The sequence below is a fragment of the Oncorhynchus mykiss genome, chromosome 26 (genome assembly GCF_057628025.1).
Source record: "Oncorhynchus mykiss isolate SJ-2025 chromosome 26, ASM5762802v1, whole genome shotgun sequence".
Lineage (NCBI taxonomy): Eukaryota > Metazoa > Chordata > Actinopteri > Salmoniformes > Salmonidae > Oncorhynchus > Oncorhynchus mykiss.
In genome coordinates this window covers 36,898,363-36,925,845 of record NC_143047.1, presented here as the reverse complement: position 1 = coordinate 36,925,845, position 27,483 = coordinate 36,898,363, and the positions used below count along the sequence as shown (strand labels likewise).

The 27,483-nt window shown below is 45.5% G+C and overlaps 1 protein-coding gene across 2 annotated transcripts in view; it reads left to right on the top strand.

The window, feature by feature from the left end:
• LOC110511667 (UPF0606 protein KIAA1549L) overlaps positions 1–27,483 on the top strand; it is a 204,086-nt gene that overhangs the window by 156,629 nt on the left and 19,974 nt on the right. For both annotated transcript variants that reach the window (XM_090222904.1, XM_090222903.1), the window contains 4 exons: positions 4,793–4,956; positions 5,373–5,411; positions 15,667–15,866; positions 25,780–25,910. In XM_090222904.1, coding sequence (XP_090079030.1) covers positions 4,793–4,956; positions 5,373–5,411; positions 15,667–15,866; positions 25,780–25,910 — 534 coding nt within the window. The remainder of the gene's footprint in view (positions 1–4,792; positions 4,957–5,372; positions 5,412–15,666; positions 15,867–25,779; positions 25,911–27,483) is intronic.

Below are 27,483 nucleotides of genomic sequence, written 5' to 3'. Positions count from 1 at the left end.
GTACAACATAATGAAGGGAGAGGATGGATGAAGTGAGGACAGTATGAGATGTGTCTGTAGAGGTACAACATAATGAAGGGAGAAGATGGACGAAGTGAGGACAGTATGAGATGTGTCTGTAGAGGTACAACATAATGAAGGGAGAGGATGGAGAAAGTGAGGACAGTATGAGATGTGTCTGTAGAGGTACAACATAATGAAGGGAGAGGAAGTGAGGACAGTATGAGATGTGTCTGTAGAGGTACAACATAATGAAGGGAGAGGATGGAGGAAGTGAGGACAGTATGAGATGTGTCTGTAGAGGTACAACATAATGAAGGGAGAGGATGGAGGAAGTGAGGACAGTATGAGATGTGTCTGTAGAGGTACAACATAATGAAGGGAGAGGATGGAGGAAGTGAGGACAGTATGAGATGTGTCTGTAGAGGTACAACATAATGAAGGGAGAGGATGGAGGAAGTGAGGACAGTATGAGATGTGTCTGTAGAGGTACAACATAATGAAGGGAGAGGATGGAGGAAGTGAGGACAGTATGAGATGTGTCTGTAGAGGTACAACATAATGAAGGGAGAGGATGGAGGAAGTGAGGACAGTATGAGATGTGTCTGTAGAGGTACAACATAATGAAAGGGAGAGGATGGAGGAAGTGAGGACAGTATGAGATGTGTCTGTAGAGGTACAACATAATGAAGGGAGAGGATGGAGGAAGTGAGGACAGTATGAGATGTGTCTGTAGAGGTACGGCATAATGAAGGGAGAGGATGGAGGAAGTGAGGACAGTATGAGATGTGTCTGTAGAGGTACAACATAATGAAGGGAGAGGATGGAGGAAGTGAGGACAGTATGAGATGTGTCTGTAGAGGTACAACATAATGAAGGGAGAGGATGGAGGAAGTGAGGACAGTATGAGATGTGTCTGTAGAGGTAGGGCATAATGAAGGGAGAGGATGGAGGAAGTGAGGACAGTATGAGATGTGTCTGTAGAGGTACAACATAATGAAGGGAGAGGATGGAGGAAGTGAGGACAGTATGAGATGTGTCTGTAGAGGTAGGGCATAATGAAGGGAGAGGATGGAGGAAGTGAGGACAGTATGAGATGTGTCTGTAGAGGTACAACATAATGAAGGGAGAGGATGGAGGAAGTGAGGACAGTATGAGATGTGTCTGTAGAGGTACAACATAATGAAGGGAGAAGATGGAGGAAGTGAGGACAGTATGAGATGTGTCTGTAGAGGTACAACATAATGAAGGTAGAGGAAGTGAGGACAGTATGAGATGTGTCTGTAGAGGTACAACATAATGAAGGGAGAGGATGGAGGAAGTGAGGACAGTATGAGATGTGTCTGTAGAGGTACAACATAATGAAGGGAGAGGATGGAGGAAGTGAGGACAGTATGAGATGTGTCTGTAGAGGTACAACATAATGAAGGGAGAGGATGGAGGAAGTGAGGACAGTATGAGATGTGTCTGTAGAGGTACAACATAATGAAGGGAGAGGATGGAGGAAGTGAGGACAGTATGAGATGTGTCTGTAGAGGTACAACATAATGAAGGGAGAGGATGGAGGAAGTGAGGACAGTATGAGATGTGTCTGTAGAGGTACAACATAATGAAGGGAGAGGATGGAGGAAGTGAGGACAGTATGAGATGTGTCTGTAGAGGTACAACATAATGAAGGGAGAGGATGGATGAAGTGAGGACAGTATGAGATGTGTCTGTAGAGGTACAACATAATGAAGGGAGAAGATGGACGAAGTGAGGACAGTATGAGATGTGTCTGTAGAGGTACAACATTATGAAGGGAGAGGATGGAGAAAGTGAGGACAGTATGAGATGTGTCTGTAGAGGTACAACATAATGAAGGGAGAGGAAGTGAGGACAGTATGAGATGTGTCTGTAGAGGTACAACATAATGAAGGGAGAGGATGGAGGAAGTGAGGACAGTATGAGATGTGTCTGTAGAGGTACAACATAATGAAGGGAGAGGATGGAGGAAGTGAGGACAGTATGAGATGTGTCTGTAGAGGTACAACATAATGAAGGGAGAGGATGGAGGAAGTGAGGACAGTATGAGATGTGTCTGTAGAGGTACAACATAATGAAGGGAGAGGATGGAGGAAGTGAGGACAGTATGAGATGTGTCTGTAGAGGTACAACATAATGAAGGGAGAGGATGGAGGAAGTGAGGACAGTATGAGATGTGTCTGTAGAGGTACAACATAATGAAGGGAGAGGATGGAGGAAGTGAGGACAGTATGAGATGTGTCTGTAGAGGTACAACATAATGAAGGGAGAGGATGGAGGAAGTGAGGACAGTATGAGATGTGTCTGTAGAGGTACAACATAATGAAGGGAGAGGATGGAGGAAGTGAGGACAGTATGAGATGTGTCTGTAGAGGTACAACATAATGAAGGGAGAGGATGGAGGAAGTGAGGACAGTATGAGATGTGTCTGTAGAGGTACAACATAATGAAGGGAGAGGATGGAGGAAGTGAGGACAGTATGAGATGTGTCTGTAGAGGTACAACATAATGAAAGGGAGAGGATGGAGGAAGTGAGGACAGTATGAGATGTGTCTGTAGAGGTACAACATAATGAAGGGAGAGGATGGAGGAAGTGAGGACAGTATGAGATGTGTCTGTAGAGGTACGGCATAATGAAGGGAGAGGATGGAGGAAGTGAGGACAGTATGAGATGTGTCTGTAGAGGTACAACATAATGAAGGGAGAGGATGGAGGAAGTGAGGGCAGTATGAGATGTGTCTGTAGAGGTACAACATAATGAAGGGAGAGGATGGAGGAAGTGAGGACAGTATGAGATGTGTCTGTAGAGGTAGGGCATAATGAAGGGAGAGGATGGAGGAAGTGAGGACAGTATGAGATGTGTCTGTAGAGGTACAACATAATGAAGGGAGAGGATGGAGGAAGTGAGGACAGTATGAGATGTGTCTGTAGAGGTACAACATAATGAAGGGAGAAGATGGAGGAAGTGAGGACAGTATGAGATGTGTCTGTAGAGGTACAACATAATGAAGGGAGAGGAAGTGAGGACAGTATGAGATGTGTCTGTAGAGGTACAACATAATGAAGGGAGAGGATGGAGGAAGTGAGGACAGTATGAGATGTGTCTGTAGAGGTACAACATAATGAAGGGAGAGGATGGAGGAAGTGAGGACAGTATGAGATGTGTCTGTAGAGGTACAACATAATGAAGGGAGAGGATGGAGGAAGTGAGGACAGTATGAGATGTGTCTGTAGAGGTACAACATAATGAAGGGAGAGGATGGAGGAAGTGAGGACAGTATGAGATGTGTCTGTAGAGGTAGGGCATAATGAAGGGAGAGGATGGAGGAAGTGAGGACAGTATGAGATGTGTCTGTAGAGGTAGGGCATAATGAAGGGAGAGGATGGAGGAAGTGAGGACAGTATGAGATGTGTCTGTAGAGGTACGGCATAATGAAGGGAGAGGATGGAGGAAGTGAGGACAGTATGAGATGTGTCTGTAGAGGTACGGCATAATGAAGGGAGAGGATGGAGGAAGTGAGGACAGTATGAGATGTGTCTGTAGAGGTACAACATAATGAAGGGAGAGGATGGAGGAAGTGAGGACAGTATGAGATGTGTCTGTAGAGGTACAACATAATGAAGGGAGAGGATGGAGGAAGTGAGGACAGTATGAGATGTGTCTGTAGAGGTAGGGCATAATGAAGGGAGAGGATGGAGGAAGTGAGGACAGTATGAGATGTGTCTGTAGAGGTACAACATAATGAAGGGAGAGGATGGAGGAAGTGAGGACAGTATGAGATGTGTCTGTAGAGGTACGGCATAATGAAGGGAGAGGATGGAGGAAGTGAGGACAGTATGAGATGTGTCTGTAGAGGTACAACATAATGAAGGGAGAAGATGGAGGAAGTGAGGACAGTATGAGATGTGTCTGTAGAGGTACAACATAATGAAGGGAGAGGAAGTGAGGACAGTATGAGATGTGTCTGTAGAGGTACGGCATAATGAAGGGAGAGGATGGAGGAAGTGAGGACAGTATGAGATGTGTCTGTAGAGGTACAACATAATGAAGGGAGAGGATGGAGGAAGTGAGGACAGTATGAGATGTGTCTGTAGAGGTACGGCATAATGAAGGGAGAGGATGGAGGAAGTGAGGACAGTATGAGATGTGTCTGTAGAGGTACAACATAATGAAGGGAGAGGATGGAGGAATTGAGGACAGTATGAGATGTGTCTGTAGAGGTACAACATAATGAAGGGAGAGGATGGAGGAAGTGAGGACAGTATGAGATGTGTCTGTAGAGGTAGGGCATAATGAAGGGAGAGGATGGAGGAAGTGAGGACAGTATGAGATGTGTCTGTAGAGGTACGGCATAATGAAGGGAGAGGATGGAGGAAGTGAGGACAGTATAAGATGTGTCTGTAGAGGTACAACATAATGAAGGGAGAGGAAGTGAGGACAGTATGAGATGTGTCTGTAGAGGTACAACATAATGAAGGGAGAGGATGGAGGAAGTGAGGACAGTACGAGATGTGTCTGTAGAGGTAGGGCATAATGAAGGGAGAGGATGGACTACTGCTGTGATGTTGATACCATCATTGAGGAACATTCCTCACTGCAGACACATTTACCTCAGTAAAACATATCTACTGTTACTGTGTGTTCTATCATTGATGATTACATGATGACAATTCTTATACACAGCACAACAATAGGAGGGAGTGTGTGTGTGTGTGTGTGTGTTGATCCGTTCTCTCACAAAGTGTTCCTGTGTGTTTCCCCTTGTAGCCGTGGTGAAGAATCCTCCAAACAATCTGTGGATCATCGCAGCGGTGCTGGCCCCTATCGCCGTGGTAACGCTCATCATCATCATCATCACCGCCGTGCTCTGCCGGAAGAACAAGAGCGACTTCAAAGCCGACGCCATGGGCAACCTTAACCCCCGTGTCAAGGTGGGCAGAGACACACACACACACACACACACAGGCACACACACACACACACACACACACACACACACACACACACACACACACACACACACACACACACACACATACCAGGTAGAGGTAAATCCAGATGAAAACTGGAGACACACTGCAAAAAAATGTATTGTATTGAGTTGTTTTCTATTACCCAAAAAATCAAGCCTTTTGTAGGTTGAAATAAGCAGAATGATCTGTCAGTGCAGTGAGATGATTCATCTTGGTAAGACGGCAGGTAAATCCATTGTTTGGGGAAACCTAGCAGATCATTACCTATTTTTGCAGTGCATGTTTTCAGCCTACAGTCAAACTGTCAGAAGAGAGACGGGAGGAGGAAATGGATGATGACGCGTATCTTTGACACGGTTTCTCTTGTTTTTCAGACATCATATCGGAGGGATGTAACAGGATATTACCACCAGGTATCTAACTTGTTTCTCTCTGGTGTCTGTCCTTGTTTCTCTCTGGTGTCTGTCCTTGTTTCTCTATGGTGTCTGTCCTTGTTTCTCTCTGGTGTCTGTCCTTGTTTCTCTCTGGTGTCTGTCCTTGTTTCTCTATGGTGTCTGTCCTTGTTTCTCTATGGTGTCTGTCCTTGTTTCTCTATGGTGTCTGTCCTTGTTTCTCTCTGGTGTCTGTCCTTGTTTCTCTCTGGTGTTTGTCCTTGTTTCTCTCTGGTGTCTGTCCTTGTTTCTCTCTGGTGTCTGTCCTTGTTTCTCTATGGTGTCTGTCCTTGTTTCTCTATGGTGTCTGTCCTTGTTTCTCTATGGTGTTGTTTCTCTCTGGTGTTGTTTCTCTCTGGTGTCTGTCCTTGTTTCTCTATGGTGTTGTTTCTCTCTGGTGTTGTTTCTCTCTGGTGTCTGTCCTTGTTTCTCTCTGGTGTCTGTCCTTGTTTCTCTCTGGTGTCTGTCCTTGTTTCTCTCTGGTGTCTGTCCTTGTTTCTCTCTGGTGTCTGTCCTTGTTTCTCTCTGGTGTCTGTCCTTGTTTCTCTCTGGTGTCTGTCCTTGTTTCTCTCTGGTGTCTGTCCTTGTTTCTCTATGGTGTCTGTCCTTGTTTCTCTCTGGTGTTGTTTCTCTCTGGTGTTGTTTCTCTCTGGTGTCTGTCCTTGTTTCTCTCTGGTGTCTGTCCTTGTTTCTCTCTGGTGCCTGTCCTTGTTTCTCTGGTTGGTGACACCTTAATTGGGGAGGACGGGCTCATGGTAATGACTGTTGAGAAATAAGTAGAATGGTATGAATTACATCAAACACATGGTCTGATGCCTTTCCATTTGCTTCAGCCATTATAATGAGCCGTCCTCCACTGGTGTGTCTACTAGAGGAGTGCAGGGTAATGGGGTGTTTGACTGGCATATGAAATAGGGATACGGATATGCTACAGTTGAAATAAAGTTTGAATAGTCACTATTACATTTGATGGGTATGTTTGTTTAGGTGACTGTATGTGTGTATTAGGGTTGGGTGGTATCCAGATGTTCATATCTTTATACCATCCTTCTCTCATCCCGAGATTTACAGTATTATCAACTTAGTACACATGGTGGTGCCAGAAAGAATTGGGCATCATTTACCAGAATGCTAACAAATTATCACAAGTAATAGCCAATTTCCATGGAGGCTGCAAGCTAAATATGCTAACGAGTGAAAAAATTTAATTGCTAAGACAGGCAGTCCAGCACATAAAGTTATACATATATAGGTTGGAGCTGCCGAATGTCAAGCAAATGTGAACGAGAGACATTGTGCAAATGAACAAAGTTTTGACACATGCTTGTCTGAAGGAAGAACAGTACTGGCTCTGGAGCAGCATGTGTACACGCTGTGTCTGTGTGGAGTCTGGAGTCGCTAGGGCAACGGGCCTGCCTGGTAAGCTTGGAGAAGAGGGTGGAGCAGCATGTGTACACGCTGTGTCTGTGTGGAGTCTGGAGTCGCTAGGGCAACTGGCCTGCCTGGTAAGCTTGGAGAAGAGGGTGGAGGAGCAGATAGTCCGAGAACAGAGAGGAGAAAAAACGTAAGGAAATCAAGATAGGGCTTTGACTTCTCAAACATGGCAGAAATCTAACACAATATGATGCCCCCTCACCTTATTAATTCAGCCACTTACTTAGATAACTAGCAAGACCTAAAATCTGGGTCTCGTTAACTGAGAATTTTGTGTTTTCACGCAGGAAAAAATATAAAATGCATAAGAAATATCTTGCTGTGTTTTGTAAACACAGATGTAAAATGCTTCTTCTTATAATTTCTGCTTGACAGGCATTCTATCAGCAGACAGCGCTCTGATTTTTTTTTTAAATTGTAAGCTTATTTACTTTTGTGACTGCCAGCCAAATAGAGTTGCATGACTGCCAGCCAAATAGAGTTGCATGACTGCCAGCCAAATAGAGTTGCATGACTGTCAGCCAAATAGAGTTGCATGACTGCCAGCCAAATAGAGTTGCATGACTGCCAGCCAAATAGAGTTGCATGACTGTCAGCCAAATAGAGTTGCATGACTGCCAGCCAAATAGAGTTGCATGACTGCCAGCCAAATAGAGTTGCATGACTGCCAGCCAAATAGAGTTGCATGACTGTCAGCCAAATAGAGTTGCATGACTGCCAGCCAAATAGAGTTGCATGACTGCCAGCCAAATAGAGTTGCATGACTACCAGCCAAATAGAGTTGCATGACTGCCAGCCAAATAGAGTTGCATGACTGCCAGCCAAATAGAGTTGCATGACTGCCAGCCAAATAGAGTTGCATGACTGCCAGCCAAATAGAGTTGCATGACTGCCAGCCAAATAGAGTTGCATGACTGCCAGCCAAATAGAGTTGCATGACTGCCAGCCAAATAGAGTTGCATGACTGCCAGCCAAATAGAGTTGCATGACTGCCAGCCAAATAGAGTTGCATGACTGTCAGCCAAATAGAGTTGCATGACTGCCAGCCAAAAACAAAAATTGACAAAAATGATTTTGTCATCTGATGAAAATGAATATATTTTCTGCTGAATGTGTTACACCAATGTATTTTCTGTGAAGGAAACTATAGTTGCAGGTCCCTGATCACTCTATTGAAGCAAAAAAACACTGTTGACTTTCAATTTAAAACACGACCCCTAGCAATACACAGCTGGACTCACCTGCTCCTGCTTTCCCCCATTGTGATATGTACAACCTAACACGTGCCTGGACACAGCCCTTAGCCGTAGTATATTGGCCATATACAACAAACCCCTGAGATGCCTTATTGCTACTATAAACTGGTTACCAATGTAATTAGAGCAGTAAAAATACATGTCTTGTCATACCCGTGGTATACGGTCTGATATACTATGGCTATCAGCCAATCAGCTTTCAGGGCTGGAACCACCCACTTTATAATGTGACAGGTGAAATGAACACGATCTTTATCTCCTGTCATATTGACTGCAGGTATTTACTGAAAAAGTAGTTACAAATATAAAAATGGATTGAAAAATTAAATTAAAATAAGTAGTTTCAACGGTATTGACGGTATTGATAAACCATCCCATGGCTATTTCCAAATACCTCGGGATACGGTATATACGGTATACCGCCCAAACCTAGTGTGTAGGCTACTGTGAGTGAGGGAGATGAGAGACCGCAACCAACCTAGCTGACTCACTCTGTAGTAGACTGAAAGCTGTGTGTATGCATGTGAATGCGTGTGCGTGCGTGTACGTGCGCACGCGCGTGTGTGTGTGTGTGTGTATGCATGTGTGTGCTCTGAAACGAGCTCTTGGTGCATATTGCTGGAACAAGGTCAGATGTTCTCATCTTAATTGGGTAAAAATAGGCTAGCCGAGACACTAATGATTCTCCTGGCTCAGTACACAGTATCCTACCTATACCATTACACCTGACTCCCTTCTATATGTCTAATAATGTATGTACTCTCATTGTTAACCTTCTAGACCTCATTTGTCTTTAAGAAGCAGACACACACGTGCAAACACACGCACACACCCCTGTTCTGACCTAGTTTACCACTGTATGCGTTGTCATTCGCTATTGTTTGTATCAGTTTGGCATTACAGATCAGTTAGTTCACCATTACAGTAATACAATAACCAATCACCGATGTTCATTTTCTATGCAAAGACATGGTCCATATTTTGCAGTATAGCAGTATCCCAAGAGGGAGCTTTTGCCTGAAATTTAGTATGGAATAACAAGCAGGATCAAATCACATTGTATTTGTCACATTCTTGGTAAACAACAGGTGTAGACTAACAGTGAAATGCTTACTGATGGGCCCTTCCCAACAATGCAGAGAGAAACAACAGGTGTAGACTAACAGTGAAATGCTTACTGATGGGCCCTTCCCCACAATGCAGAGAGAAACAACAGGTGTAGACTAACAGTGAAATGCTTACTGATGGGCCCTTCCCAACTATGCAGAGAGAAACAACAGGTGTAGACTAACAGTGAAATGCTTACTGATGGGCCCTTCCCAACTATGCAGAGAGAAACAACAGGTGTAGACTAACAGTGAAATACTTACTGATGGGCCCTTCCCAACTATGCAGAGAGAAACAACAGGTGTAGACTAACAGTGAAATACTTACTGATGGGCCCTTCCCAACAATGCAGAGAGAAACAACAGGTGTAGACTAACAGTGAAATACTTACTGATGGGCCCTTCCCAACTATGCAGAGAGAAACAACAGGTGTAGACTAACAGTGAAATGCTTACTGATGGGCCCTTCCCAACTATGCAGAGAGAAACAACAGGTGTAGACTAACAGTGAAATACTTACTGATGGGCCCTTCCCAACTATGCAGAGAGAAACAACAGGTGTAGACTAACAGTGAAATACTTACTGATGGGCCCTTCCCAACTATGCAGAGAGAAACAACAGATGTAGACTAACAGTGAAATACTTACTGATGGGCCCTTCCCAACAATGCAGAGAGAAACACTATTATTATAATAGAAAGATAATATTAATACGAGGAGTAAATCCACACTGAGTAATAATAACTTAGTTATATACATGGGGCACCAGTACTGACTAGATGTGCAGAGATACTAGGTAATTGAGGTCGATACAGTATGTACATATAGGCAGGGATAATGACTAGGCATCAGGATAGATAACTGTAACAGCAGTGTATGTGATATTTACATTCGAGTCATTTAGCAGATGCTCTTATCCAGATGAGTTAAAAGAGTTGAACTATTTAGCAGTCTTATGGCTTGGGGGTAGAAGCTGTTCAGGGTCCTGTTGGTTCCAGATTTAGTGCATTGGTACCGCCTGCTATGCAGTAGCCGAGAGAACAGTCTATGACTTGGGTATCTGAGATGCTCTCAATGGTGCAGCTGTATAACTTTTTGAGGAGCTGAGGGCCCATGACAAATCTTTTCAGCCTCCTGAGAGGCATTGTCATGTGCTCTTCACGATTGTGTTGGTGTGTGTGGACCATGATAATTCCTTAGTGATGTGGACACCAAGGAACTTGAAGCTCTCGAACCTGCTCCACTCAGCTCTATCAATGTGAATGGGGGCGTGCTCAGACCTCTGTTTCCTGTAGCCCAGATCAGCTCCTTTCTCTTGCTGATGTTAAGGGAGAGGTTGTTGTCCTGGCACCACACTGGCAGGTCTCTGACCTCCTCCTTATAGGCTGTCTCATCGTTGTCGGTGGTATCCAATGACGGTATTGGAGTCATGCTTGGCCACGAAGTCATGGGTGAACAGGGAGTATAGGAGTGGACTAAGCACGCACCCCTGAGTGGCCCCGGTGTTGAGGGTCAGTGTGGCGGATGTGTTGTTGCCTACCCTGTTTAATCCCAGGGTCCTTAGCTTAGTAATGATCTTGGAGTCAATGAACAGCATTCTCATGTACAGTAGGTTCTCCTTTTGTCCAGGTTGGAAAGGGCAGTGTGGATTGCAATAGAGGTTGAATCATCTGTGGATATGTGGCAGTATGTGAATTGGAGTGGATCCAGGCTGTTTGGGATGAAGGTGTTGATGTGAGCCATGACAAGCCATTCAAAGCATTTCATGGCTACAGATGTGACTGCTATGAAAGTCATTTCGTCAGATTACCTTGGCGTTCTTGGGCACAGGGACACATGGTGTTTACATTTTTTAAATGTACATTTTAATTTAACTAGGAAAGTCATTTAAGAACGGGCAAAACCGAACAACGCTGGGCAAATTGTGCGCCGCCCTAAGGGACTCCCAATCACGGCCAGTGGTGATACAGCCTGGATTCGAACCAGGGTGTCTATAGGGCCTTATACCACTGCACCACTCGGGAGACCTTGAAATATGTAGCATTACAGACAGGGTAAGGAAGAGGTTGAAAATGTCAGTGAAGACACTTGCCAGCTGGTCAGTGCATGCTCTGAGTACATGTCCTGGTAATCCATCTGGCTCTACGGCCTTGTGAATGTTGACCTGTTTAAGGGTCTTACTACATCGGCTCTGGAGAGCGTGATCACACTGTCGTCCGGAACAGTTGGTGCTCTCATGCATGGTTCAGTGTTGCTAGCCTCGAAGCCAGTATAGAAGGTATTTAGCTCGTCTGGTAGGATCGCATCACTGGACAGCTCGCGGCTGGGTTTCCCTTTGTAATCCATGCTAGCCCTTCCACATCTGACAAGCGACAGAGCCAATGTAGTAGGATTCGATCTTGGTCCTGTATTGACGCTTTGCCTATTTGATGGTTCGTCGGAGGGCGTAGTGGGATTTCTTTTAAGCGTCCAGATTAGTGTCCCGCACCTTTAAAGCGACAGGTCTAGCCTTTAGCTCAGTGCAGATATTTACTGTAATCCATGGCTTCTGATTGGAATGTGGGGACGATGTCATCTATGCCCTTATTAATGAAGCCGGTGACTGATGTGGTTAGCTCCTCAATGCCATCGGATGAATCCCGGAACATATTCCAGTCTATGCTGGTGAAACAGTCCTGTAGTTTAGCATGTGTGTGTGTTCGTGCAGTAGCCTGTCCACCATCAGTGGATCAACGATAGAAGCTCCATTATGTTTACCAAAGGGATATCCCTCTGCCTGTCTGTGTGTCCACCTTTCACTCTCTCTGTTTGTTTCTGTCTTTGCACCATCAGCCAGTCTGTACAGTATATTGAGGTGGATGTTATTGAGGCAGACACTGTGAAATATGCTGGGGACCCTGAGGAGTGAACCCATGGGGTTAAACCTGGTTCTTGCTGTGTTGGAGCAGTCCAGTTGTCAATATGAGGGATGGACAAATACATGTACCTTGGGAATTTGCATTCTACCAGACTTTTTTTTAAGTACATCGCTTGGGGAAAAAAATAATTGAATAGTGATGCTGTGAATATCACCTCTTAGTGATACTGTCATGCTGTGTGACTGCAGATGTAGCACTTTCCCTCTATATCCCTCTGAGAACCACTCCTCTGATAGCCCTGCAGCCAGCACTTTCTCTATATCCCTCTGAGAACCACTCCTCTGACAGCCCTGAAGCCAGCACTTCTTCTATATCCCTCTGAGAACCACTCATCTGACAGCCCTGGAGCCAGCACTTCCTCTATATCCCTCTGAGAACCACTCCTCTGACAGCCCTGGAGCCAGCACTTCCTCTATATCCCTCTGAGAACCACTCATCTGACAGCCCTGGAGCCAGCACTTCCTCTATATCCCTCTGAGAACCACTCCTCTGACAGCCCTGCAGCCAGCACTTCCTCTATATCCCTCTGAGAACCACTCCTCTGACAGCCCTGGAGCCAGCACTTCCTCTATATCCCTCTGAGAACCACTCCTCTGACAGCCCTGGAGCCAGCACTTCCTCTATATCCCTCTGAGAACCACTCATCTGACAGCCCTGGACAGCACTGGAGCTAGCACTTTTAGTCTGCGTGAAAACTTCACCACCATCCACACCTCTGTGTGTGTGTGTGTGTGTGTGTGTGTGTGTGTGTGTGTGTGTGTGTGTGTGTGTGTGTGTGTGTGTGTGTTTAAGACTTTTATATAAACCACCCCACTGTGTCTCTCTCCTCTTCTGTCTGGAGTCTGACTACATTAGAATAGTCTTTGAATCTCATATTTTTATTGCCCACTGTGATTCATTTATTAGACATTAGAAGGAGAGAAAGTGAGATCAAAGAAGTCTTCATAAAATCTATGTGTATGGAGTTCAAGACACATGAACTAGAGTTCTGAAAAGTCATTTAGGCATTTCAGTTTTCTGTCTGAATGTGTGTGTCTGTCTGACTGCCTGTATATCTCTTTAAATGTGTGTATCAATTAATCAAATGTATTTATAAAGCCCTTCTTACATCAGCTGATGTCACTAAGTGCTGTACCGAAACCCAGCCTAAAACCCCAAACAGCAAGCAATGCAGGTGTAGAAGCACGGTGGCTAGGAAAAACTCCCTGGAAAGGTCTGAACCTAGGAAGAATCTTAGAGAGGAACAAGGCTTATGAGGGGTGGCCAGTCCTGTTCTAGCTGTGCCAGGTGGAGATTATAACAGAACATGGTCAAGATGTTCAAATGTTCATAGATGACCAACAGATCAGACCAACAAATAATAATAATTACAGTGGTTATAGAGGGTGCATCAGGTCAGCACCTCAGGAGTAAATGTCAGTTGGCTTTTCATAGCCGATCATTCAGAGTATCTCTACCGCTCCTGCTGTCTCTAGAGAGATGAAAACAGCAAGTCTGGGACAGGTAGCACGTCCGGTGAACAAGTCAGGGTTCCATAGCCGCAGGCAGAACAGTTGAAACTGGAGCAGCAGCACAACCAGGTGAACTGGGGAAAGCAAGGAGTCATCAGGCCAGGTAGTCCTGAGGCATGTCCTAGGGCTCATGTCCTCTGAGATAAAGATAGAAAGAGAGAAAGGAAGAAAGAAAGAGAGAATTAGAGAGAGCATACTTAAATTCACACAGGACACCGATAAGACAAGAAATACTCCAGATATAACAGACTGACGCTAGCCCCCTGACACATAAACTATTGCAGCATAAATAATGGCGGCTGAGACAGGAGGGGAGACACCATGGCCCCGCCTGACAATACCCTTGGACAGGGCCAAACAGGCAAGATATAACCCCACCCACTGCCAAAGCACAGCCCCAACACCACTAGAGGGATATCTTCAACCACCAACTTACCATCCTGAGACAAGGCTGAGTATAGCCCACGAAGATCTCCCCCATTGCACAAACCCAAGGGGGGGCGCCAACCCAGACAGGAAGATCACGTCAGTGACTCAGCCCACTCAAGTGATGCACCCATCCTAGGGACGGCATGGAAGAGCACCAATAAGCTAGTGACTCAGCCCATGTAATAGGGTTTGAGGCAGAGAATCCCAGTGGAGAGAGGGGAACCAGCCAGGCAGCGACAGATTACACTCAATCATAGGACCTACTGAAGAGATGAGTCTTCAATAAATACTTAAAGGTCGAGACTGAGTCTGTGTCTCTCACATGTATAGGCAGACCATTCCATAAAAATTGAGCTCTAGAAGAAAGCCCTGTCTCCAGCTGTTTGCTTAGAAATTCTAGGGACAGTAAGGAGGCCTGCGTCTTGTGACCGTAGCGTACGTGTAGGTATGTACGGCAGGACCAAATCGGAAAAATGGGTAGGAGTAAGCCCATGTAATGCTTTGTAGGTTAGCAGTAAAACCTTGAAATCAGCCCTTGCCTTAACAGGAAGCCAGTGTAGAGAGGCTAGCACTGGAGTAATCTAGCAGCCGTGTTTAGTACTAACTGAAGTTTATTTTGTGCTTTATCCGGGTAGCCGGAAAGTAGAGCATTGCAGTAGTCTAACCTAGAAGTGACAAAAGCATGGATGACTTTTTCTGCATCCTTTTTGGACAGACAGTTTCTGATTTTTGCAATGTTACGTAGATGGAAAAAAGCTGTCCTTGAAATATGTTCGTCAAAAGAGAGATCAGGGTCCAGAGTAACGCTGAGGTCTTTCAGTTTTATTTGAGAAGACTGTACAACCATCAAGATTAATTGTCAGATTCAACAGAAGATCTCTTTCTTGGGACCTAGAACAAGCATCTCTGTTTTGCTCAGGTTTAAAAGTAGACAATTTGCCGCCATCCACTTCCTTATGTCTGAAACATAGGCTTCCAAGGAGGGTAATTTTGGGGCTTCACCATGTTTCATCGAAATGTACAGCTGTGTGTCGTCTGTATAGCAGTAAAAGTTAACATTATGTTTCCGAATGACATCACCTAGAGGTAAAATATATAGTGAAAACAATAGTGGTCATAAAATGGAGCCTTGAGGAACACTGAAATTTACAGTTGATTTGAGGACAAACCATTCATAGAGACAAACTAAAATCTTCCCGATAGATAAGATCTAAACCATGCCAGAACTTGTCTGTGTAGACCAATTTGGATTTCCAATCTCTCCAAAAGAATGTGGTGATCGATGGTATCAAAAGCAGCATTAAGGTCTGGGAGCACGAGGACAGATGCAGAGCCTTGGTCTGACACCATTAAAAGGTCATTTATCACCTTCACAAGTTTAGTATGTCTCTTTAAATGTGCGTTTGTCTCTGTCTGTGTATACATAATATGCTGACCGTGTGTGTGTGTGTGTGTGTGTGTGTGTGTGTGTGTGTGTGTGCGCGCGCGTGTGTGCCATTTAGATGGCCATTGAGACAGAAACCTTGCATCCATCACTCACCTGTTTCCACTCATCTCTCTCCCCCCCTTCGTCCTCCCTACAGCCTGTCCAGGGTTTTGACTATGCCAAGCAGCACCTGGGCCGGGTGCAGGGTGGGGAGGGAGAGACCCTCCCCGTGACCCAGGACACCCTGATGCTGCCCCTGCCCATCCGGGAAGCCCCCCTCTCCCTCTCCCTGGAGAAGGCCCTGCACCAGGACGGCACCGCCAACAAGAAGACCCTCAACTCAGACATACGCAAGAGGTGCTAAAGTCACATACACACCTCACATGGCCATACAGAGGGTGTCATAGGAATATATCTACCATTTAAACTACTTGTTTTGTGTTGAGCCAATCAGATGTGATGTTATTGAGCTGGATAAGCCTATTGTTCTCCTGCAGAGGAGAGAGGATGTGACTGGCTAGTAGCCGAGCTCCATTCACGTCAGACTATTGTTATTCAGTTAAATATAGAGAGGGGAGATATTTCAGGAATACATTTACTCTAGTATTCTTGTCTTGAAGCGCTTTCCTGAGATCCGTTGACCTCAGATTATTATCAGTTGAATCACAGCAATTTATTCAGGAATGGTATTTTTACCTCTTCTTTTGTCTACGTTAAAGGAATTTTCCTGATATCTTTCCATAAGACTATTATGAGTGAATTGGCCCTGTGGGTAAAATCCTTAATGCTGTTCTGGATGAGACAATGATGTTACCACGGCGTTATCTCCTTACCTCATTTTAGTTTACTGTATGTCCTACTTTGATGTTGGCTAGACCTTCATAAAACCCTCACCATCGTAATGCACTACACAAATGCCTAAAGTCTTCTTCCCATGTTTTCTGTTTTGTACTGTGGATGTTGACAAGCATCTCTAGTTAAAGGGATAGTTGAGGGCAGCTAGGGGGAATTCAGGGGCAGTTTGGAGGCTTTTACATTACAAATGACAACGTTCTGACTTTAAGAGGCAGGGTTATAAGAGTTGTGGTGAAGCTCAGCTGTGGTCTGCCATGTATGATGTGATAGAATATAATAGATTAGAACTGAATATAATGGACTGGAATAGAATAGATTAGAACTGAATAGAATGGAATGGAATGGAATAGATTAGAACTGAATAGAATGGAATGGAATGGAATAGATTAGATTAGAACTGAATGGAATGGAATAGAATAGATTAGAACTGAATAGAATGGAATGGAATAGATTAGAACTGAATGGAATGGAATAGAATAGATTAGAACTGAATGGAATGGAATAGAATAGATTAGAACTGAATGGAATGGAATAGAATAGATTACAATTGAATAGAATGGAATGGAATGGATTAGAACTGAATAGAATGGAATAGATTAGAACTGAATAGAATGGAATGGAATAGAATGGAATGGAATAGATTAGAACTGAATAGAATAGAATGGAATGGATTAGAACGGAATGGAATAGATTAGAACTGAATAGAATGGAATAGATTAGAACTGAATAGAATGGAATGGAATAGAATGGAATGGAATAGATTAGAACTGAATAGAATGGAATGGAATAGATTAGAACTGAATAGAACGGAATGGAATAGATTAGAACTGAATAGAATGGAATAGATTAGAACTGAATAGAATGGAATGGAATAGATTAGAACTGAACAGAATGGAATGGAATAGATTAGAACTGAATAGAATAGAATGGAATGGATTAGATTAGAACTGAATGGAATGGAATAGATTAGAACTGAATAGAATGGAATGGATTAGAACTGAATAGAATGGAATGGAATAGAATGGAATGGAATAGATTAGAACTGAATAGAATGGAATAGATTAGAACTGAATAGAATGGAATGGAATAGATTAGAACTGAATAGAACGGAATGGAATAGATTAGAACTGAATGGAATGGAATAGATTAGAACTTAATAGAATGGAATGGAATAGAATAGAACTGAATAGAATGGAATGGAATAGAATGGAATGGAATAGATTAGAACTGAATAGAATAGAATGGAATGAATTAGAACGGAATGGAATGGAATAGATTAGAACTGAATAGAATGGAATAGATTAGATTAGAACTGAATGGAATGGAATGGAATAGAATGGAATGGAATGGATTAGAACTGAATAGAATGGAATAGATTAGAACTGAATAGAATGGAATGGAATAGAATGGAATGGAATAGATTAGAACTGAATAGAATAGAATGGAATGGATTAGAACGGAATGGAATGGAATAGATTAGAACTGAATAGAATGGAATGGAATAGATTAGAACTGAATAGAATAGAATGGAATGGATTAGAATGGAATGGAATGGAATAGATTAGAACTGAATAGAATGGAATAGATTAGATTAGAACTGAATGGAATGGAATAAATTAGAACTGAATAGAATGGAATGGAATAGAATGGAATGGATTAGAACTGAATAGAATGGAATGGAATAGAATGGAATGGAATAGATTAGAACTGAATAGAATGGAATAGATTAGAACTGGATTGAATAGAATAGAATATATTAGAACTGAATGGAATGGAATAGAATAGATTAGAATTGAATAGAATGGAATTGAATGGATTAGAACTGAATAGAATGGAATAGATTAGAACTGAATAGAATGGAATGGAATAGAATGGAATGGAATAGATTAGAACTGAATAGAATAGAATGGAATGGATTAGAACGGAATGGAATGGAATAGATTAGAACTGAATGGAATGGAATAGATTAGAACTGAATAGAATGGAATGGAATAGAATGGAATGGAATAGATTAGAACTGAATTAGAACTGAATAATAATGATTATTAGAACCCAGAATCTCTAGTGGCACAGCTAGCACTGGACCACTGAGACAGAGCCTGGACTCAAACCCAGAATCTCTAGTGGCACAGCTAGCACTGGACCACTGAGACAGAGCCTGGACTCAAACCCAGAATCTCTAGTGGCACAGCTAGCACTGGACCACTGAGACAGAGCCTGGAGTCAAACCCAGAATCTCTAGTGGCACAGCTAGCACTGGACCACTGAGACAGAGCCTGGAGTAAAACCCAGAATCTCTAGTGGCACAGCTAGCACTGGACCACTGAGACAGAGCCTGGAGTCAAACCCAGAATCTCTAGTGGCACAGCTAGCACTGGACTACTGAGACAGAGCCTGGACTCAAACCCAGAATCTCTAGTGGCACAGCTAGCACTGGACTACTGAGACAGAGCCTGGACTCAAACCCAGAATCTCTAGTGGCACAGCTAGCACTGCGATGCAGAGCCTTAGACCACTGAGCCACTCGGGAGGCACATCTTTCATGATTTATATGTTGTAACAGGCCCACAATGTGGTTACTTAAGTCCGAGTTGGATATATTTGGCTGTTTTTGTTGCATAAGATGAAGAAGTTGTTTATTTTCAGTTTTAGAAGAATGCAAAACGCTAACTCCTGTTCGTATAAGCAGGTTAATCGGTGGTGGTAGTCATTTTTAACTGTAATTGATTGGTTGATTGGTGACGATGACATGAACATGTGTTGGGGTTGACATCCATAGAAGCATTATACTCAGATTTTTACCTCAACATAATGTGAGATACTGGATCTTTCCCCCACAACCCTTTCCCCATGCGTTTCCATGGGAATTCCATTGTTTTGGTCGAGTTCGATTGACCTCTTTACCGCATCTATGCTGTGATGATGTCACCAAAATGGATAAGGCTGTGATGATAACACCAAGCTGCTGTTTGTCTTGACTCAGCTAAAGAAACTCTAAAAATAGGTCCAGTGGTAGTCACAACAACACACCAGCCCAACCAGGAATGAGAAGCCAAAGATAACAGGAATCACTTTGTTGATGGTGAGAAGGATCAGAACCTTGAGTTCAGGGTCACAAGATGCTCCAAAAACAATCCCTTTATCTGTTTCATAGTCTAAACTTCACCAGAACCAATCCTCATTCCATGCTTGTTCTCCTGCAGCACTGTGAAAAATGAAGTCCTTTTCTGCTCCCTCGTAGAACAATTTAGCATGATTTAGCATTTACCTAAGGGCCCCCCTGTCCCTGTCAGATGTGGTGATTGGTTGATTCCACCTGTCCATACCTCATCCACTGGTGACATCATCATAGCCTTATCCACTGGTGACATCAACACAGCGTTATCTCCTTGGTGACATCTTCATAGCCGTATCCACTGGTGACATCAACACAGCCTCATCCACTTGTTGACATCATCACAGCGTTATCTCCTTGGTGACATCATCACAGCCTTATCCACTTGGTGACATCATCACAGCCTTTTCCACTCGTGACTTGCATTCCCCAGCACATTCATAGCACACTGTCTGTGCAAAACTATTGTCTCACTGCTGATTCATACACATTGGCAATAGACTGAGACAGATTGAATAAGGACGACTGAAGAGATACTTGAGTAGAGTGTTTGCGGCACAGGCTTCCCCAGATCATCTTGAGCTACTTTTATGTTATTGAGTAAAATAATAACAGGTGGTGTTCATTATATTGCTGGGACCAGGATGCAATTTGCATGGACCAATGGAGTGCAACACATCACTTTCCCAAAACAGCACAAATAAAAAGCACTCAATGGTAGAATACTGAGAGATAGCCCTCCCCTACCAGTCAAATCTATCAACATGTAACATATAGAAACACACCACCCCCCCCCCCCCCCCACACTACTACCACCACCCCCCACACTACTACCACCACCCCCCACACTACTACCACCACCACCACCCCCCACACTACTACCACCACCCCCCACACTACCACCACCACCCCCCACACTACCACCACCACCCCCCACACTACCACCACCACCCCCCACACTACTACCACCACCCCCCACACTACTACCACCACCCCCCACACTACTACCACCACCACCACCCCCCACACTACTACCACCACCCCCCACACCACCACCACCACCCCCCACACTACCACCACCACCCCCCACACTACCACCACCACCCCCCACACTACTACCACCACCCCCCACACTACCACCACCACCCCCCACACTACCACCACCACCCCCCACACTACCACCACCACCCCCCAAACTACCACCACCACACTACCACCACACTACAACCACCACCCCCCACACTACCACCACCACCCCCCACACTACCACCACCACCCCCCTACACTACCACCACCACCACCCCACACACTACTACCACCACCCCCCACACTACCACCACCACCCCCCACACTACTACCACCACCCCCCACACTACTACCACCACCCCCCACACTACTACCACCACCCCCCACACTACTACCACCACCACCACCCCCCACACTACCACCACCACCCCCCACACTACCACCACCACCCCCCACACTACTACCACCACCCCCCACACTACCACCACCACCCCCACACTACCACCACCACCCCCCACACTACCACAACCACCCCCCACACTACCACCACCACCCCACACTACCACCACCACCCCCCACACTACTACCACCACCCCCACACTACTACCACCACCACCACCCCCCACACTACTACCACCACCCCCACACTACCACCACCACCCCCCACACTACCACCACCACCCCCCACACTACTACCACCACCCCCACACTACTACCACCACCACCACCCCCCCACACTACTACCACCACCCCCACACTACCACCACCACCCCCCACACTACCACCACCACCCCACACTACCACCACCACCCCACACTACCACCACCACCCCCCACTACCACCACCACCCCCCACACTACCACCACCACCCCCACACTACCACCACCACCACCACCACCACCCCCCACACTACCACCACCACCCCCCACACTACCACCACCATCCCCCACACTACCACCACCACCACCCCCCACACACTACCACCACCATCCCCCACACTACTACCACCACCACCACCACCATCCCCCACACTACCACCACCACCCCCCACACTACCACCACCACCCCCCACACTACCACCATCATCACCACCCCTCACACTACCACCACCACCACCACCACCCCCCACACCACCATCCCCCACACTACTACTACCACCACCCCCCACACACTACCACCACCACCACCATCATCACCACCCCCCACACCACCACCACCCCCCACACTACCACCACCCACACTACCACCACCACCCCCACACTACCACCACCACCACCACCCCCCACACTACCACCACCACCACCACCACCCCCACACTACCACCATCATCACCACCCCCCACACTACCACCACCACCACCCACACTACCACCACCACCCCCCACACTACCACCACCACCACCCGCCACATCATCCCCATCATCACCACCACCACCACCACCCCCCACACTACCACCACCACCCACACCACCACCACCACCCCCCACACTACCACCACCACCCCCCACACTACCACCATCATCACCACCCCCCACACTACCACCACCACCACCACCACCCCCCACACTACCACCATCATCACCACCCCCCACAATACCACCACCACCACCCACACTACCACCACCACCCCCCACACTACCACCACCACCCCCCACACTACCACCACCAACCCCCACACTACCACCACCACCCCCCACACTACCACCATCATCACCACCCCCCACACTACCACCACCACCACCCCCCACACTACCACCACCACCACCCGCCACATCATCACCATCATCACCACCACCACCCCCCACACTACCACCACCACAACCACCCCCCACACTACCACCACCACCACCCACACTACCACCATCATCACCACCCCCCACACTACCACCACCACCACCCCCCACACTACCACCACCACCACCCGCCACATCATCACCATCATCACCACCACCACCCCCCACACTACCACCACCTCAACCACCCCCCACACTACCACCACCACCACCCACACTACCACCACCACCCCCCACACGACCACCACCACCCCCCACACTACCACCATCATCACCACCCCCCACACTACCACTACCACCACCACCACCCACACTACCACCACCACCCCCCACACGACCACCACCACCCCCCACACTACCACCATCATCACCACCCCCCACACTACCACTACCACCACCACCCCCCACACTTCCACCACCACCACCCACCACATCATCACCATCATCACCAGCACTGTCTCTATTATGACTGTTACAGGACAGTCTGCCTGTTACTATGATTATTACAGGACAGCACTGTCTGTCTCTATTATGACTGTTACAGGACAGTCTGCCTGTTACTATGATTATTACAGGACAGCACTGTCTGTCTCTATGATTATTACAGGACAGCACTGTCTGTCTGTATTATGACTGTTACAGGACAGCACTGTCTGTCTCTATTATGACTGTTACAGGACAGCACTGTCTGTCTCTGTTATGATTATTACAGGACAGCACTGCCTGTCTCTATGATTATTACAGGACAGCACTGCCTGTCTCTATGATTATTACAGGACAGCACTGCCTGTCTGTATTATGACTGTTACAGGACAGCACTGTCTGTCTGTATTATGACTGTTACAGGACAGCACTGTCTGTCTCTATTATGACTGTTACAGGACAGCACTGTCTGTCTATGATTATTACAGGACAGCACTGTCTGTCTCTATTATGACTGTTACAGGACAGAACTGTTTGTCTCTATGATTATTACAGGACATAACTGTTTGTCTCTATGATTATTACAGGACAGCACTGCCTGTCTCTATGATTATTACAGGACAGCACTGCCTGTGTCTATGATTATTACAGGACAGCACTGTCTGTCTCTATGATTATTACAGGACAGCACTGCCTGTCTGTATTATGACTGTTACAGGACAGCACTGTCTGTCTGTATTATGACTGTTACAGGACAGCACTGTCTGTCTCTATTATGACTGTTACAGGACAGCACTGTCTGTCTATGATTATTACAGGACAGCACTGTCTGTCTCTATTATGACTGTTACAGGACAGAACTGTTTGTCTCTATGATTATTACAGGACAGAACTGTTTGTCTCTATGATTATTACAGGACAGAACTCTTTGTCTCTATGATTATTACAGGACAGAACTGTTTGTCTCTATGATTATTGCAGGACAGCACTGCCTGTCTCTATGATTATTACAAGACAGCACTGCCTGTGTCTTTGATTATTACAGGACTGCACTGTCTGTCTCTATGATTATTACAGGACAGCACTGCCTGTCTCTATTATGACTGTTACAGGACAGCACTGTCTGTCTATGATTATTACAGGACAGCACTGTCTGTCTATGATTATTACAGGACAGCACTGCCTGTCTCTATGATTATTACAGGACAGCACTGCCTGTCTCTATGATTATTACAGGACAGCACTGCCTGTCTCTATTATGACTGTTACAGGACAGCACTGCCTGTCTCTATGATTATTACAGGACAGCACTGCCTGTCTCTATTATGACTGTTACAGGACAGCACTGCCTGTCTCTATGATTATTACAGGACAGCACTGCCTGTCTCTATTATGACTGTTACAGGACAGCACTGTCTGTCTATGATTATTACAGGACAGCACTGTCTGTCTCTATTATGACTGTTACAGGACAGAACTGTATTGTCTCTATGATTATTACAGGACAGCACTGCCTGTCTCTATGATTATTACCATACTATTACAGGACAGCACTGCCTTTATCTATGATTATTACAGGACAGCACTGTCTGTCTCTATAATTATTACAGGACAACACTGCCTGTCTCTATGATTATTACCATACTATTACAGGACAGCACCGCCTGTCTCTATTATGACTGTTACAGGACAGCACTGTCTGTCTATGATTATTACAGGACAGCACTGTCTGTCTATGATTATTACAGGACAGCACTGCCTGTCTCTATGATTATTACAGGACAGCACTGCCTGTCTCTATTATGACTGTTACAGGACAGCACTGTCTGTCTCTATTATGACTGTTACAGGACAGCACTGTCTGTCTATGATTATTACAGGACAGCACTGCCTGTCTCTATTATGACTGTTACAGGACAGCACTGTCTGTCTATGATTATTACAGGACAGCACTGTCTGTCTCTATGATTATTACAGGACAGCACTGCCTGTCTCTATTATGACTGTTTCAGGACAGCACTGTCTGTCTATGATTATTACAGGACAGCACTGTCTGTCTCTATTATGACTGTTTCAGGACAGCACTGTCTGTCTATGATTATTACAGGACAGCACTGTCTGTCTCTATTATGACTGTTACAGGACAGAACTGTTTGTCTCTATGATTATTACAGGACAGCACTGCCTGTCTCTATTATGACTGTTTCAGGACAGCACTGTCTGTCTATGATTATTACAGGACAGCACTGTCTGTCTCTATTATGACTGTTACAGGACAGAACTGTTTGTCTCTATGATTATTACAGGACAGCACTGTCTGTCTCTATTATGACTGTTACAGGACAGCACTGTCTGTCTATGATTATTACAGGACAGCACTGTCTGTCTCTATTATGACTGTTACAGGAGAGCACTGTCTGTCTATGATTATTACAGGACAGCACTGCCTGTCTCTATTATGACTGTTACAGGACAGCACTGTCTGTCTATGATTATTACAGGACAGCACTGTCTGTCTCTATGATTATTACAGGACAGCACTGTCTGTCTATGATTATTACAGGACAGCACTGTCTGTCTCTATGATTATTACCATACTATTACAGGTTACATTTTGGACAGGGGTCAGTGTTGGATACTAAGGCGTCAACAGTCAGTGCTTGAAATACTCCTCTGAATGGCAGTGCTTTTAAACAGGCTCTAATACCCCTCTGTATGGCAGTGCTTTTAAACAGGCTCTAATACCTTCTGTATGGCAGTGCTTTTAAACAGGCTCTAATACCTTCTGTATGGCAGTGCTTTTAAACAGGCTCTAATACCTTCTGAATGGCAGTGCTTTTAAACATGGGAAGGGGTGGGATGGGGAGGGAAGGGGTGAGGAGAGGAGAGGAAGGGAGGTTTGGTATGGGAAGGAAGGGGTGGGATGGGGAGGGAAGGGAAGGGAGGGGTGGGATGAGAAGGGGTGGAATGGGGGGGGTGGGGACGGGATGGGATAACTGTTCTCCAAGCCAAACAATCGCAGAATTCACAGCCGCTCCTGTTGCTATGGTTACCTGCAGCAGGTTGCCGAGCGAGGACGGTTCCGTCATCAGCAACGAATCAGAGAAGCTCAACTCTGGTCGGGGCTCGGAGGCTCAGAAAGTCACAGCACAGCAGAAATTGACAAAGGAGGAGACACGCAAGAAGAACGGTGAGACCAGTACACACACACACACACACACATGCACGTGCATGCAGACTCCCCTGTCTGCATACATACTCTCCTGTCTCCAAACATACACTCCTGTCTGCATGCACACTCTCCTGTCTCCAAACATACACTCCTGTCTGCATGCACACTCTCCTGTCTGCATGCACACTTTCCTATCTGCATACACACTCTCCTGTCTGCATACATACTCTCCTGTCTGCATGCACACTCTCCTGTCTGCATGCACACTTTCCTATCTGCATACACACTCTCCTGTCTGCATACATACCTTCCTGTCTGCATACACACTCTCCTGTCTGCATACATACCTTCCTGTCTGCATACACACTCTCCTGTCTGCATACACACTCTCCTGTCTGCATGCACACTCTCCTGTCTGCATACATACCTTCCTGTCTCCATACATACTCTCCTGTCTGCATACTATCCTGTCTGCATACATACATACCGCCCTGTCTGCAAACTCTCCTGTCTGCATACTCTCCTGTCTGCATACATAAATACTCTCCTGTCTGCATACTCTCCTGTCTGCATACATACATACTCTCCTGTCTGCATACATACATACCTTCCTGTCTGCATACATATCTTCCTGTCTGCATACTCTCCTGTCTGCATACTCTCCTGTCTGCATACATACATACCTTCCTGTCTGCATACACACTGACAGAAGTGTAATATTAGACCATGTTAGACCACTTTACATCACAGATTCACCTGTACCCTCTCTCTCGCTCGCTCTCGCTCTCTCCACTCTCTTCATTCTCTCTTCATTCTCTCTCTCTCACACACACTCCCTCTCTTTTTAAAGCAGTAAAGGTATCCACTCAGCAGTAACAAGAGAGATGGACCTGATGAATATGTATGAGATGCTCTGCTGACATGATACAGTCTGTCAGTGGCTCAGTCACACACACACACACACACACACACACACACACACACACACACACACACACACACACACACAGAGAGACAGACACTCACACACACAGAGAGACAGACAGATACATATAAAATCACAGAGTGCAGAGGTCATGCTCCAAACGTCTCTGGTTCCTCTCTCACCTGACGAGCATGTCTCACCCTACTGCAGTTTGACTGCTCTGCCCCAGAATACATTTTGTTTATGGCTCAAAGGAAAGAAAAGGTCTGATATGTTGATTGCCTATCCATTAGTCCACTGCGGATGATGTTTTCAGAATATATTTTGGCTTCAGTTATGTTACAGAATAGTTTAATCAGCTATCTACAGTAGTCTTGGAAGGTCATGTTAATCGGATTAAAATACAGCCACTTATGAATTGGCCTGGGCTTTCTAGATTAGTATTATCTTAATGAAATGATCTGAATAATTTAGCAGCTAAGTTAAAAGCTGGAATTGAATGGACTTCTCCTGATGTTGGATAAGGAGAGAATGCCCAGAGTCAGTCAGTCTTCATCTATCACAGAGACGTGATTCCTGTTCCTCTCCGTCTCAGTGATGGACTGCTTCTGTCTGCAAGTTGGTCTGTGACAAAGTACTGTTTGATGGAATGTCACAATGTAACCC